We start from the raw sequence: 16,170 nt of genomic DNA, 5'->3' as shown, positions 1-16,170 counted from the left end.
TAAATATTTATTTACTTATTTTTTTGAGTTGACACAGAATGTTACATTAGTTTCACATGTACAACTTAGTGATGTGACAGGTTTATACATTATGCTCTGCTCACCCCAAGTGTAGCTCCCATCTCTGTCCTGTCACATGACTATTATGATATCATTGACTCTATTGCCTGTGCTGGGCCATTTATTCCTGTGACTTGTTCATTCCTCAACTGGAAGCCTGTACCTCCCACTCCCCTTCACCCATCTTGCCTGTCCCTCCGTCCCCCTTCCTTCTAGCAGCCATCCGTTGGTTTTCTGTTTTTACAGGCCTGTTACTGCTTTTTGTTTGTTTCTTCATTTAGTTATTTTTTTCTTTGTGGAGATATTTTAAGGCAAATCCCAGACATTATATCATTTTCCTACTACATATTTCAGTGTTCATTTTTTAAAACTAGAGACTTTAAAGAAGTGACATAAAATGATATAATGTCTAGGATTTGCCTTAAAATACTTCCACAAAGAAAAGAATGAACAGGAAGTAGGGCTGGATGAAGCAAATAAGGAAAACCTTCCTAATTGCTGAGTTTGTGATGAGTACACAAGGTTCAGTCCATTCCCTCCACTTCTGAATATGTTTGAAATTTTTAATTAAGCCTACACATAGCAATGTTGTGATGGTGCTAATACTTAAACTTTCCCTATAGTTTTAAACAAGAATTCTAGGCTTCCTGTCCTAGAATTCATAACTGTTGCTCAAACATGCCTATGTGCGCTACATTCCCTTCTCTAAGATGACTGTACTTTGAATCTTTTGCAGAGTGGCCTGACCCCGCTCCATTTGGCTGCTCAAGAAGACAGAGTGAATGTGGCCGAAGTCCTCGTAAACCAAGGGGCAAATGTGGATGCCCAGACAAAGGTATACAGAAACAGTGTGCCCATATAAAGTGTCATTTAGTGACTCCTGCATGGAAACAAAAACAATTTGATAGGAGAGGACGAACAAATTTTATATCATTTCTCTTATACATAGTATTTCAAACATATCTGTGCCAGGGACACCAAAGTCTCCAGTTGTAGTGTCCCAGATGCTTTTATCCTTAGTGGCCTAGGCACTTTATCCCAGCTGCCTACAAGTACCCACCTGTGGTAACGCTATTGATCCCCGTTATGACAGATCTGTCTTGCAGGGGCAGAGTGTAAAATCGTGTTCCTTAGCTTTTGTGACTGACAACACATACAGAAAAATTTATCAGTGATTTGTGACCTTTAACTTTGTTCAGATGTAGTCTATAAAAAAGGATAAAGTAAGTTTTATTCAATTATTTTTCCCTTGTTAAATTCCTTATGGCATGTGTGGTTGCTAGCATCTTTTTCTCTCTCTTGCTCTCGCTCTCTCAGACAAATAGTTCTCTTCAAAAAGAAAAAAAAATACTGATTAACATCCTATAATGCTGCAATTTCAAACTCAGATAAGAAAAACGGCTGTTTTGTGTATTCATCAGAGATAGGACTTTGTATGAATCTCATTTCTCGAAACATTTTCTTTCGGCACTTAATTTTGTTACTTCTTCATAGCAAACTTGTTTTATCTACTCTAAAATATAATTCTTGTTTCTTTCTGTGTGTCATACTTTGATGCAAAAATGAATGCTTATTAAATATTGTGAATACAAACATCTCATGTATAATAGAGATTCTGAGGTGCATTGATAACCTACTGAAGTTACTAAAATATATAGAAGTATCACCAGGAAGTAGCCAAGTAAAAAGGTATGCAGACATCAAAATCAGACTGGATTTACCAGATACGCACAGAAGGAACAGCCCCAAGGAGACTATACGCTTTGGACATTGTCTGGCTCTATGGTTAGCTGCTCCATCCATGCTGTCTGTGTTCTATTAAAAAGGAGCTGCCTGAAAGAGCTCTGACCAGGCAAGATCCTATCTGTGTTTTAAACTCTGTGTCAAATTAGTTAAGCAAGTATCATTGTCCCTGGCCAGGGCTGCCCTAGGTGGAACTGAAGAGTAGGCACATTCCCACTCAATTCCCTTTCTGGAATTTCTGCGCAGTCTCCATGGCCTCATCGGTAGCCAGCTTACCTAGCAATCCCTTCACTCTATTTCCTTCCCATTATAAAAAATCTCATCATCCTTAGCCTTCAGTGCTTTCCTAGTAGCTAATTATTTAACAGTAAAGGCACTGGTAGCAGCTGAGTGGTTTCTTGTTACTTTCCATTTTGAAAATAAAAGCATTTTTAATTCTGATAAAAGAAGCAGATTAGGGGTACCTGGGTGGCTCAGTTGGTTGAGCATCTGACTCTTGATTTCAGCTCAGGTCATGATCTCAGGGTCATGGGATCGAGTCCTAAGTCAGGCTCCATGCTGGAGCCTGCTTAAGATTATCTCTCTTCCTCTTTCTCTGCCCCTCGATCATGCTCATGCTCTCTCTCTCTCAAAAAAAAAAAAAAAAAAAGAATCAGACTGAATTTAGCTTGTAGTCTTTATTTTATTAATGGCAAATATATTCATCTTGTGTTGTTTCATTTATACACACAAACAGACTTAAACACTTTTTTTGGTTGCTGCTTCCTTTACAGATTAAAAATTCTAGGAGGCATGGACAGGGTCAAGTTTCTCAATATGTTTTTGCCCCTGTGCATCCAAGGCAGACACCGTAATTCAGTCATGAAGTGTGGCACTGATTGTCCAAGGCAGGTTGAGAGGCAGGGCATGGTGCTAGGAGCCTTCTTACACAGAAGCGCCCCTGAGCTTAAGGGTCTCCAGCCTCTACCAGGGTTTCTTCCTAACCCAGCCCAACTCAGATCATGGTCAGTAATCAGTTTTGTACTTGGTGTAATATTTATGAAGCATGTCTCCTTTCCTGCCTTTGACAAGTGATGCACTTCAGAAAGCACCTTTGCCTCTTACAAATTCTTTCCCTTTCTTTTTCTTCTCAGCAAAATCATAGCACCCAAAAAAGCTGAGGCTATGATTGTCCCATAGCTGAAAAAAGCAGAAATGCAGAGAGATGGGTTGTAGGACTTGCTTCCTAAACTTGTGAATAAAAAGTTTATTATATTCTATGAATTGCCAAATTCTTACAGGTAAGGATGACAGCCCTAAGCAGCCTGCAGGTGTAAAGTGTAGTACCATTTAATTCATTGGCTTGAATTTAAAAATAGTAATCATGAAAACATTGAGAGCTCTTTTCTCTTATGGGGAAAAGACTAGAATATCCTGGTAACAGCTTTTGCAGCCTTCCTATTGGCTTGCTGACCTTCTACACATCCAACTCTGTATTTGAAGTTCACTGAATCAGTTCAGACTAAATTGTGCTGCTGGCCACACAGTTTAATATTCAGTGTGGTTTAGCTGAAATAAAGTCATTCTTTTTCCTTTTTAAAAGGATAATCTCCTGAAGTATTTTATTTAAACCATCCAAAATACACTGATTCTCAACAGTACTGATTAGCAACTTAATAGTTAAATTATATTTCTTTAAATGTGTATAAAATAATGAAAAAATTTATTTGATATTCATTTCATATTCATTCTTAGAGCTCCTACTAGTTGCCACATTCTAAACAGGGTGATATATTCCTTGCCCTCATAGTAGTTATAATCTAGAAAAGAAGATATATGATGGTAAAAATAATAGAATAGTATAATAATACCAAAATGTATTAGCCATCTTCTCTGTGTCAGGTATTAAGTGCTTTACCTTTATTAGTTGGTTTAATCCTTACAACTACCCTAGAAGGTGGGTAAAATTGGTGTCCCTGTATTACAGATGAGGAAACTGAAGAACAGAAAGTAGTCACTTGTACAAGGTCACATAGCTAATTAGTACAAAGCCTGACTTTGACCTCACATATAAATATATAATTTTAGAATCAATGGCATTCACTGAATTATTTTACAAAGGTGAAATGTGTAGAAGGGAGCTGTAGCTGGTTCAGTATCATAGAAACAAGAGGGGAAAAATGATGGGCATGTCCCAATATGCTGCTAGAAATTTAAGATTTCAGAGGGCCTTTATGGACCAGGCTAAGCAAGTTTAGCTTTTTATCCTGTTTGCATTGGAAAGCCTTCGAAGGTTTTAAACGGAAGAATGATAAGATCAGGCATCCAGCTCAGACAGATCTTAGGAGAAAGTGCAGAGACCGAGTTGGTCAAAGGAGTTTGGAGCAGGGGCAGTTGAAGGCTACAGCTAAGGTCCGGATGGAGAAGAAAGAAGGCTTTCACTTAGGAGCAGATGGGAAATTGATGAACAAGAGAGAAACTTGAGAAATACTTAAAGGAGTGTGAACAATAAGATATGAGGAAAAGTGAGAAATTCAGGAAGAATCTCAGGATGTGACCCCTGTGACTGGGTGATCACAAGCACCATTCAATGAGATTAGAGGAAGCTGGCTGAGGGAGAAGACCAAGGGTTCTGTGTGGGGCACTTGACTACTACCCAGTAAGGTATGGTGCTATGGCTCCAGAGATCAGAAACATCAGCCTGAATACTCCGTCAGCACCTATTAGCTCTTCCTTCACAAATACAACCTTTCAGTATTGCCTAGAGGAGAAGACAACTTCTGCTCATCTTGATGGTATAACTATGCAACAGTGGAAAAAGAGGCAGACACTGCCAAGTTAGCTGAACTGTGATTATTTCTTAGCTATTCCAGAAAGAATAGTTTGTCTTTCCAAAATTGATTGCTGCTAATTGGAAAGAATTTCTCAAATCACATCTCTCTGAGCATATTTGTGCAAGGTACCATTTAATATAAGAATTTTATGGCCCTCAATGAATGGAAGAGCCCCGATCTGATTTCTCTAAGAGCAAACTAAATCTTCTCATCCATGCACGTGTTTTTTTTTTTAATAAGATACTTTATTTTTTAAAGATTTTATTTATTTATTTGAGAAAAGGAGCATGAGTAGGGAGAACGGTCAAGGGGAGAGAGAGAAGTAGACTCCTCACTGAGCAGGGAGCATGATGTGGGGCTCGATCCCAGGACCCCAAGATCATGACCTGAGCTAAAGGCAGATGCTTATCCAATTGAGCCACCTAAGTGCCCCTTTAATAAAGTACTTTAATGCTTGTGGAACAGCAAGAAGATCAATGTCCCTGGTACAACAAACAAGGAAGAGATTAGTAGGAATGAGCTCAGAGATTTAGTGCACAGGGTGTATAGTGAAGGTATATCAGACAGATCCTAATAGCCCATTATAATCACTTAGGGTTTTACTAGGAGTGAGATGGAAAACTGTGAGGATGAATAGAAACTGTGTATTAAAATACTTAGAATGATTCAATTTCTTTAGAAAATCTACTTAGTAGACTTAGCACAACAGTCTTTGGAATCTGTTGCATCATTGCTTAGGCACATTGACCAAAAAAAACCTGAAAAGCTTCTTAATAGTTATATTTTTAAATTATTTTCTGATTGCTTTTAGCTCTCTAAAAATTAAACCTCTACCACTAAAGTTGGGAATAATGTCACTTCAGTTAAGCTAATTGTACTAAGAACTGATTGGCGAAAGCTATTTTCATGCCTCCCACACTGAGCAACATTCTGAGTCCTAATGCAGTATCCTGAGTTCCTCAGCATCAAGAAAGAAGCCTGCAAAGTAGGCAAGTCAGTTCAGGTTACCAAAACAGGATCTCCTTCGTCATGCATGGAGCAGCTTCAAGCGTTATAAATCAGACTCATATACATGGTCACGATGAACTTTATCGGTGGGAGTCTGGGCCACATGGGCACGCTGACAGTTCAGTTTGTGGAAGGGAATCTGACCAGAGTAAGCTCTTGGGCAGCACCTCCCTGGTGAGACATTTTCGCCTTCCACACTCAGCTGTGGTCTGGGCATTCAAATTCAGATGTACCTATTTGCTAGCATGTCTTAGTTTGGGCTGCTATCACAAGAATACCATGGAGTGGACAAACTGTCATTTCTTACAGTTCCAAAGGTTGGGAAGTCCAAGGTTAAAGTGCCAGTGGATCCCTCGTCTGGTGAGGGATCTTGTGCTGGTTTGCAGATGGCTATCACATAGCTTCTGGTTATATCTTTACACAGTAGAGGGCAGAGAGGAGAGGCAGGCAGACTCCTGTCTCTTCCTATAAGGGCAAGAATCCCATTCATGAGGGTTCCACTTAATGACCTAATCACCTCCCAAAGGCCCCATCTCCAAATGTCATCACACTGAGGGTTGGGGCTCAGCATGTAAATTTGGGGGGACAAACACTCTGTCTATAGTATAGAGTCACCATAAAGATACAATAGTGCAAAATACATGAGATACAGACCCTTGACAACATGGACCCCTCCCCACCAGGCACGCTGAGAATGTTTTTAAAACTCAGTCCTCTCCCTTTTGCCAACCTGGTGCTGCCAGTATCCTCGTAAACAGAATTAATTGCAGATGTTGAAATTGCATGGTAATGTCTGTTACAATGTGGCCATATGGAAAAGTATCTGGGATATCCTTATTTTAAAAAATAATTATACACACACATATATAATTATATATATGTAAGGTATTTTTCTTGACAGATAGAACCTACAGTTCCTCAGGGGTCAGTGGATATTAATTTGGGAAACAACTTACTGCTTTGTCTAAATCAGTTCTTGTCAAATGATGGGACTCTAGCGAGGAAGCAGGAGACTAACTACAGTGTATATACGTGGATCAAGGTCACATTTCTCAGACCTCCTGAACTCCCACCACTCTCTACTGCTTTAGTGTTTCTGGGCTTCCCGTCTCTGTCATGCATTCTGATAATCATTTACTGCCTGGAATTATCGTTTAGCCACTTCGTGGTTGTTTTCTACCTCAATTTTATACTTTTAGAGCACATCTGTCCCCAGGACATTCTTTCTGTCCCTTATCAGGAAGCCACTGAATCAGTCCGTCCAGGCTATTGACTGTGCCATGTTTCTTTCCTTTCTTGAAAAGTTGGTGTGAGAATAAAATAAGCTGATGCAAGAAAGCACTTTGGGGAGTTCAATAACTATTTACATGTGACATGGTATTTTTTATATCTAACACTAGCTCTGAGAAATATCAAGGGCATCTTATATATACATAAGAGGGGGAGAATGATGCCAGCTCAAAAAGTCAGGTTAAATAATTCTTTTTGCTTCTATTTAGGATAGCTGTTACTGAAAGTATACTTATGAGGTTTCTTTTCTGAAAAAATATCATTACAGATGGGATACACACCTTTACATGTAGGCTGCCACTATGGAAACATCAAGATTGTTAATTTCCTGCTCCAGCATTCTGCAAAAGTTAATGCCAGAACAAAGGTAAACTCTTTTCTCCTTCATATCCACCACCAAAGTCACTGATTTTGTGCCCAAGGAAGTAAGAGTCATTTCTTCCATTCTCCTTCTGCAGAATGGGTATACGCCGTTACATCAAGCAGCTCAACAGGGACACACGCATATAATAAACGTCTTGCTTCAGAACAATGCTTCCCCCAATGAACTCACTGTGGTAAGAGTGAAGGGAGGGAGGGAGGAGGCTAAGAGAAGAGGGGGGGATGGACCTGGATGCTGGAATCTTCTTATATTTTTCGTTGTGCACCAGTGTTGCCACACATTTAGTAGAATTCAGGCCAAAGCACGATAGCTATGCTGTGTGCCATCCAGAGAGAGAGATGTGATTAGTGTTTCACACTTAAAAACTACAAATCCATTGCCACCTAGTAGGAAATCCATATATAACAAGAAAAACGTGTTTGTTCCCTTGATTACTTAGAATGTTAAAAAGCCTCTTGGATTCCATGTGTAGCAGCCAACTCTCTGCTGCGTGAGTGGGAACAGGTTAGGTGGGTTTTGAGCAAGGTATGTCTCTAATGAAAAATGTTTGGTGTATGATAGTGGGTGGGACCAGTGAACCACTCGCCTTCTGTTCAGTAGGGCGAAACTTGTGGAAGCACACAGACACTGAGACCCGGGGAGTGATTACTAATTCCTTGTCCTCGTTTCCCTCTTGCCAGAATGGGAACACTGCCCTAGCCATTGCCCGGAGGCTTGGCTACATCTCTGTGGTCGACACCCTGAAGGTAGTGACTGAGGAAACCATGACCACGACTGTAAGTATTGAATGCAGACCCCATTAGCCTGAGAGCCAGCTCTCAGGCTGTAGATTTTCCAGGGCTCTGGGGAAGTGAACCTACTCCCCCCCACTCATAGACTAAGTGCCATGCTTCCAAATGCTGTCCCTTCATTGCTGGCAACCAGCATCATAGAACTCTCATTTCTGATACTGAGAAACTAAATGCTAAAAATATCTTTTGAAAAGTTGTATTAGTAGCTATAGAGTGTTTTGCTCCCATATAAAGCTAAATTTATATATTTGTTTTACTATAAAAACATTTTTAAAGGCTTTATTTATTAGAGAGAGAGAGAGAGTGCGAGAAAGCACAAGTAAGGGGAGAGGCAGAGGAAGGGGGAGAAGCAGACTCCCCTATGTGGGGCTCAATCCGGGTACCCAGAATCATGACCTGAGCCCAAGGCAGATGCTTAACCAACTGAGCCAGCCAGGCCCCCTGATATAAAAATATTTTTAATGAAATGAAGACAGGAATATTTTCACATCCTCCTTTGGCAGAGTGAGGAAATTGAAGATAAGTTGGTTCTTTAAAATGTTGTAACTCACAAATGGCAATGGATACATTGTTGTTGTTATGGTGAAAAGCATTTTTTTTTACATTGTTGTAAAAATAAAACATTAGAGGATCAAAATTGACTTTTGCCACCATTCTCACTGCTCTTCCATTCGGCTATTGGAGTTTTCACAGGAAAAACAAAAAATGTTTTGTTAAAATTATAAATAAATCTTCAGCAGAAGGCCTTGTTGCGTCAGATACACTTTTACAAGCTGCAACCTCTAGGATAAGTCATTTCTTATTAGCACCATCTGGAGCCTTTGAACTGCATCAGGATTTGGTAACTTTGGACTTGAGAGCAGATATTGCACCATATCAGAGGCTTATTGGAGTTATTCCTGACTCCATGACTCAACACACATGCCTGAGATTGGCTCCGTACAATGTAAATTTAGGACTCTGGAACACTAGGAATTATCGGCTCTGCCTCCTTTTCTCATCTACCACCTTCCAATGTGAAGGGAGGCAGGGTTAGCATCTGCAAACAGTTTGTATACACAGTGCTTCATACAAAAAAAAAAAAATGGGTTGAGGAATTCTGTAGCAACCTGCTGGTTGAATAATTTGGCAATGCACAGGCTTTAAAAACTAAAAAAAAAAAAAAAAAAAAAAAAAAGAGCCTGCTGATCACAAGAGAGAAATTATTCAATTTGCAAAAAAAGAAAGCAGTAGCTTTAATGAGCTAGAGCAATGGTTATCAACCAGGACATGTTAATTACTACATAATGCTTTTATATACTTCCTGAGTATTTCATGATTTTAAAATCTGTTATTAAATTCTTGAGAAAAGAGTTTAAACAAATAGTGTTTATTAACCTTAATGTTATAGATATTCCATTTAGCTCTCTCTAGGAAAAAAGAGGGAGAAGGATAAGGTATTAAACAATGATCAAGTGTCACAATGCAGATTTGAAATCACTGCAATAAATATATAAAACTTCTTTTTCAGTGTTAGAGAATTGAAACCGATGTAATCGTTCAAAATCGAAATCTTTCTTATTGAATGTAAATGACTTGCTCACCCATTGAGAAAGCTCAAAATATTTCTTGAAAATCAAAAGTGCAAAAAAAAAAAGAAAAGAAAAGAAAATCAAAAATCAAAAGTGCTTGAGGAAGGGGACCTGGCTGGCTCAGTAGGTAGAGGATGTGACTCTTGATCTCAGGGTTGTGGATTCAGAATCCACATGGGATGTAGAGATTACTTAAAAATTAAATCTTAAAAAAAAGCTTGAGGAGAAAAATAAAGACAGAGAAAGTAAAGTTACAGCCTGAGAATGGTTTCAAGGCTCTGGTTCAAGTGAAAGACAGACAGTGTATGGGAGTCAGGCCATATTCCTCAGTGCCATCCGCTGAGTTGGCAGGTGATTCCTGCAAGAGAGAGAAGACAGGACCCATGCTAACAGGAAAGATCTAGTTTGCCTAAGGAAGTAAATGAGACTTCCACCAAATGAAGAGCTCACATAGGTTAGGAAAGAGCCCATTGAAGTCCCGAAGACTTAGTCCAGCATTGTGGTATTTGAGACTGTATTCCAAGCTGAGACACCATTGTGTCAGGTCTGCTTTTGCAGTGAAATGTAAGTGAAATGTAACCTGGGACAGATGAGAACCCACAGAGTTTAGGGTGGTGATCTTAAGCTCACTAAATATGGTGCAGCCTCCACCACAGGCAGGTCTTTGCATGGCCACCTGCTGGAACCCCAGCAGCCTTTGACTCCATCAGCAGATGTCAGTTTTTCAACAACTTTAAATAGACGATTCATCTTCCCTATGAGTACAATCTATGACCTGGCAACTCTGAGAAAGATGCTTGAGTTGATGACCTTACCAATCTGGCCAAGTGGGGAACCAAGGAGCTAGAAGTTGACACTCAGACAAAGAATCAGGCATTTGAATTGCCTCATGTAAAATATTCCGTTTCCTCAATGGCAAAGAACAGAGGACATCTATCTCTCAGGTACTGTCTTCTAAAAGAGAGGGAATCAGGGCTACTTCGAGAATAGCTGAATCTAGATCTAGGGAAGGAAATATACGAGATGAGCATCATCAAGTGCCAAAAAGTAAGAAGGTGTCTCCCTCCCCAAGTAAGTAAATAAACATGCATATACGCAATTATGGAGCTGTTTAAAGGGACACAACAGTCAACTGAAAGAGTTCCCAGTGGCCAAAGGTGGAACAATTTTAGATAGATAGATAGATAGATAGATAGATAGATAGATAGATAGATAGATGATAGAAAGAATTGAGTATAATGCAACGCATAAAATAAATATCCATGAGTCCATACTAATATAGATAAATGACTGAATAAATAGGAAAGAAGAGGCAAACCAGGCAAAAAAAATCCCAAACAATATATGAAAACACTTCACCCTCAAGGAGGTATAGAACATAATTCCCTACTGCTTAAGTGTGGGTTGAGTATGACTTCCCTGCAAAGAATAAAGTATGGAAAGGGGCACAAGGGCCATAGGTACCATGGAGATACCTGATAAACACTGGCTTGGCAAGGAGAATAAGGCCAACATCAACACGAGTAAATCATGTTGATAGTGTGTACCCTTAATACTGTATGATGAGGGCAGCCTGGGTGACTCAGCAGTTTAGTGCCACCTTCAGCCCAGGGTGTGATCCTGGAGTCCTGGGATCGAGTCCCCCGTCAGGCTCCCTGCATGACACCTGCTTCTCTCTCTCTGCCTGTGTCTGTGCCTCTCTCTGTGTGTGTGTGTCTCTCATGCATAAATAAATAAATAAAATCTTAAAAAAATACTGTATGATGCTAACAGCACTTGACCTCTGTGGTCTTCCTCCCCAAAACTTGCAACCCTAATCCTGAGAAACACATGAGACAAATCCCACTGAGGGACATTCTGCAAAATACCTGACCAGTTCACTTTTAAATCATGAAGGTCATTAGAAGGAAGGAAAGTCTAAGAAACTGTCACAGCCATAGGAGCCTACGGGGGCATGACAGGTAAAGAGACTGTGGTGTCCTGGATGGGTTCCTGGAACAGAAAAGGGACATTTGGTAAAAATTAAGGAAATCTGAATAGAATACAGGCTTATTTAATAGTAATATGTGAGTATTGGTTCGTTAATTATGGCAAATGTACCATAGTTTCAACAACCTAGCTTTTTTTAGTTGCCTTACTTAAGTATCTATCCTCCCTTGTAGCATTAGCCTTTCATATGCTTAGAATAAGAGGACTTGTTTTAAGTCTAAAACATTAAGTCATTAATATTTTTAACAAGCTCTCAGTGTCCTTTGGATGGATACAATCTATATAGGTAAAAAAGTCATCCCAGAGCAAATAAAAAATTCACTAAATCCTTGGCTCTATAATACACAGTTCTTTAAAATTGTGTGGAGGTGAAAATGATCTTGCAAATGCATGATCTCTAAAATATTTTCTGCATGGCATATTTGTAAAAATTATATGATTTATTCAATCTTAATATTTTATATTTCTCCTAGGAATTAAAATGTATACATAGAAGGGGAAGACAAAATCCATGGCTAGCTTGTGCAAGCAATAGAGACACAATGCTTGGTGATCTTCAGCCAAGACTTTTAGTGGAATGAGGTAGCAGGTTCATCAGACGATGAAAAAGTATGACAATAGACTAGGAGAGGCAATATCTCTCTTGTCTTTTCCTTTGAAAAGTCTTATTAGGGACTTAAATCTTTTAAGCTGATTTGCTTTGCCACTAGAATTCTTTTAACTTATATTTGTTCTTAGCAGTATATATGGTGAAGTCCCTTAATGCTAAGGGACAATTTTGATGTCATTTTATATGGAGGAGCCTCAAGATACTCAGCACATCAGTCCCATAATATATCAAATGATTAATTTAGAAAGAAATGAATAGTCTCATTAAAATGTTCAGTCTGCTTACACTAAGGTGACTGCTCTTTTTGTTGTTGTTATTAGACTATCATAGAGAAGCACAAAATGAATGTTCCAGAAACGATGAATGAAGTTCTTGATATGTCTGACGATGAAGGTATGAAAACCACCTTTGTGTTCATAATTAAGAGTGACTGTGTACCTGTTTCCTAAAGAATGTTTATTGTAAAAATGTTTTTTGAAGTCTTAATGTGTTTTGTTGTCGCATAAAGACTATACATTTTCCACACAACTTACGTTGTTCACTTAAATCATGCAGTTCGTAAAGCCAACGCCCCTGAAATGCTCAGTGATGGTGACTATATCTCAGATGTTGAAGAAGGTATTTGTAACTTTTTACTGTGATGGAACTTAACTACAGCTTTATCTTCCATTTCTTATCCTCAAAATGTAACACTTCCTTGAGTTACTAACTCTTCACCTAACTTCCGATTATTAACCTATGTAACCATCTAAAAGATGGATATTTGGTATTAGTGGCCTCTTTGAAGCTCCTCTCCTTGAATCCATTTTCCAACTTGAAAATATGAGTATCACTAATGATGTGGGTTGCTTTCTTTTTCTCTGTTTCTATTAAACAGAAAATTGATTTTTATTGTTTACATTTGAAAATCTAGAAGAGGAAACCTGATTAATGTTTACAGCTAAAATATTTTTTAAATAAATAAGAGAAAGATCTTATAGGTAAGAAGCTAAATGCTCATTGTTAGGTTTACTCAAGTTTGGTCCATTATTGGACCCATAATGAAAACTCAACCTGAACAAAATTGCTTTCAGAGCATAAATTTTCAATATTGATTTTATGAAAGGGATCAAAAACCAAATGCTTATAGCGATACTTCATTTGCTTAAAAGAAACTACTTTTTTCTGCCTTTAAAAAAAATCAATATATTTGCCCAGCTCATGATGTGTAGATATACTAATGAATGATATCTTTAAAAGGTTCATTGGAAAATTAGCATTTTTAAATATTATAAAGATAGTGAATATTGGAGTTGTGCTGGAATAATGAAATGTGTACTTGTAATAGAATATCTATTATATTTTTGGTTTTTTTCTTCCACCATCTGACTCTCCCAAACGTCTATCTTTTCACTCCCTGTATTTCCTATCTCTCATGTATTTTTCTCAGAGATCAGACTCAATGCTATTAGTCTTTCTCTAAATTTAGGTAATTTTCCCTATTTTAATTATTGATTCTCCCCTTTGAGTTGTACAAATTCAATAGAAAATCTAAATAGTGGGAAACCTACATAACTAAAAGTACTTTAACTCTTTTGGCATCCAGTGACTGCCTACCATAAGTGTGCTGTGGCCAGAGGACTGCATCTGCATATCTAGAACAGCCAATGCCTTAGTGGTCATTTAGAAACTGTCTCATTGTTCGTAATTGTTGTTTTCATAAATGTGAAAGGCTTTTACTCTTTCTCCTTCCTTTTGTCTAAATCATCAACTATATATTTACTTCTGTGCCATCCAGGATTGGATATTTGTATCATCTTTAGGACTTTAAGAATAATATGCCTTGCTGTCATATTATATTTTAATGCCTTCGTATGTAAAGTGTTCAGAGCAATTTCTTATGTGTAGAAGACAAAAGGAAAATTATGTTCTCACATAGGTGTGTATGTGAGAAATATGTTAAAAGTATATTTTCAAGTGAAATTTTATGAAATATGACAAACACAGACCCCAAAATGTGCTAGTTTCTGACAAACTATCTGAAAAAATAGTTGCATTGATAAGAGGCCAAGTTTGAATGTGAATCTTTTAATTTGAAGATAATTCATCCAGCCATTTTACTGGAAATGACAGTGATTTCTTATGGATTTATCTCAGCTTGGGAATTTGAAATTAAGAAACAAATTTTAATTCTCATTTTATTCATCTTTCTTTAAACTCTTTGGCCCTTGCATTATGGGTGTGTCCATGGGCTGTGAGAATCAAGTGGCTTTTGATTTCATAATGTTGAGAATTTAGTGTTGGAAGGGGTTCCTAAAAGGTCACTTGATCTGAACAACAACCATCTATGCTGGAGTCACCTCTATAAAATCCTGTCTGAGGAGGTCATTTGCCCAAATGCCTTTATGACAGAAATTCCCTAATTCCTAGCCTGCCTATTCCATTTTAAACTACCCTGACTTTAAAAATTCTTTATTTTACTAAGTGTCCTTCTCATTGATTCAAGCTACTACTCATTGATTCAGGCTCTGATGTATTTGGCATTATTTAAAACAAAATCTGTCTCATCTGTGTGACAGTCCTTCTTTCTATTTCTTGTTAGTCTGTTTTCCTCCAGGTACCACCACCTGCACTGCCCCCTCACCATTGTGGCCAACCTCCTATTCACATTTCAGGGAGTCAATGTCTATCTCAGATTGAGGTGACCAGAACTGAATACAACATTCCAGGTGTGGTCTGATCAAAGCAGAGTAATGCAGGGCCATTGCTTTGTCCATGGACAATATTACAAATCTATTATGGGAGATTAAGACATTTTTGAGGTTATAATATCCACTTAATTGTACTCCTATTAATATTACTGTCAGCTAATGGTCCTAAACTTTGCTTACATGAGTTCTAGTAAGCCACTTCTGCCCTGTCATGAATTTACATCATTCTGTGCTGCATAAATTAGCATTTCTGTATTACTCCAAATCCCCCCTAGAATTTTCATTCTAAAGGGACCCCTACAACTTTAATGATAGCTTTTACTTCTGACTCATTTGCCTTATGGTCTTGCCAGCACTTGGCTGCTTTAGTTCGGTCCAGAGCTGCTTGCCTTAGGAAGCCCTTACAGACTGGGACAAATGTTTCTTTCCAGGTAGCCATAAGGATATTGTGAATATCTTCCTCTAAAGAACCCATAAAAGATCATCACACTAGTATCCTAGGGTACCAAGGATGTCAGTAGCCTTTAAAAGCAAATAAAAATGAAAAACAACATACATTGCCAGTTTTTTCTCGAAAAAGAAAAGAAGAATGAGTACGTAATATGGAAAAATAAAATTTTAATCCTATATTATAAAAATAGAGTAAATGTTAAGGGAATGGTACCGAGAGTAGTTTTTCTTGTCTTTCTCATTTTCCGTTTTCTTCTTTGCTTTCTCCTTCTCTTTTTCCTTTCTTCTATCTGCTATGAGAAATTAGTATAGGTAAAAGAGTATTTGCATTAATTTCACACAGTAAAAAATCAAGAAAATAAATCTAGACAATGTTATCAATTAATGACCTAGGGGAACAATGGAGCCAAGTTACAGAATAGAACTAAGGCTGAAGTATCAGCAAAGCAGAGCAACAGAAGGAAAGGCGATAAAGCAGCTTTATCTAACCCACACATTACCTAGGTAGGGGGTAAGCAGAGCTCCTAGAGGGCCAGACTGATCCACAAATATCTTAATGCCCCACTGTCTTCTTTCCCAGGAAATATGTCACATACATGTAAAATTAATATATATACACAAAATTAATGTTGGTTCTAGTGCTTGTTGTATTTTTAGGTTTTGCAATTTAGAAGAAAGAAAAGAAAAAATGAAAGAGGGAGAGAGAAGAGGAAGGTAGGGAAGGAAGAAAGAAGAAAATTGAGAATAAGTTTCAATCTGTCTTCTATTTTGGG

General features: G+C 38.1%; 1 protein-coding gene across 21 annotated transcripts in view; it reads left to right on the top strand.

Moving 5' to 3' along the window:
* Positions 1–16,170, top strand: part of ANK3 (ankyrin 3) — a 661,480-nt gene that overhangs the window by 526,507 nt on the left and 118,803 nt on the right. For 17 of the 21 annotated variants that reach the window (XM_072756074.1, XM_072756072.1, XM_072756077.1 and 14 more), the window contains 6 exons: positions 797–895; positions 7,183–7,281; positions 7,373–7,471; positions 7,977–8,072; positions 12,578–12,650; positions 12,813–12,875. In XM_072756074.1, the coding sequence (XP_072612175.1) occupies positions 797–895; positions 7,183–7,281; positions 7,373–7,471; positions 7,977–8,072; positions 12,578–12,650; positions 12,813–12,875 (529 nt within the window). The remainder of the gene's footprint in view (positions 1–796; positions 896–7,182; positions 7,282–7,372; positions 7,472–7,976; positions 8,073–12,577; positions 12,651–12,812; positions 12,876–16,170) is intronic. The other 4 variants (XM_072756071.1, XM_072756070.1, XM_072756069.1 and 1 more) reach the window with 1 other exon arrangement.

Source organism: Vulpes vulpes, chromosome 4, assembly GCF_048418805.1.
Source record: "Vulpes vulpes isolate BD-2025 chromosome 4, VulVul3, whole genome shotgun sequence".
Lineage (NCBI taxonomy): Eukaryota > Metazoa > Chordata > Mammalia > Carnivora > Canidae > Vulpes > Vulpes vulpes.
Note: the sequence above shows the minus strand (reverse complement) of the source record. Positions and strands in the feature narration are given on the sequence as shown.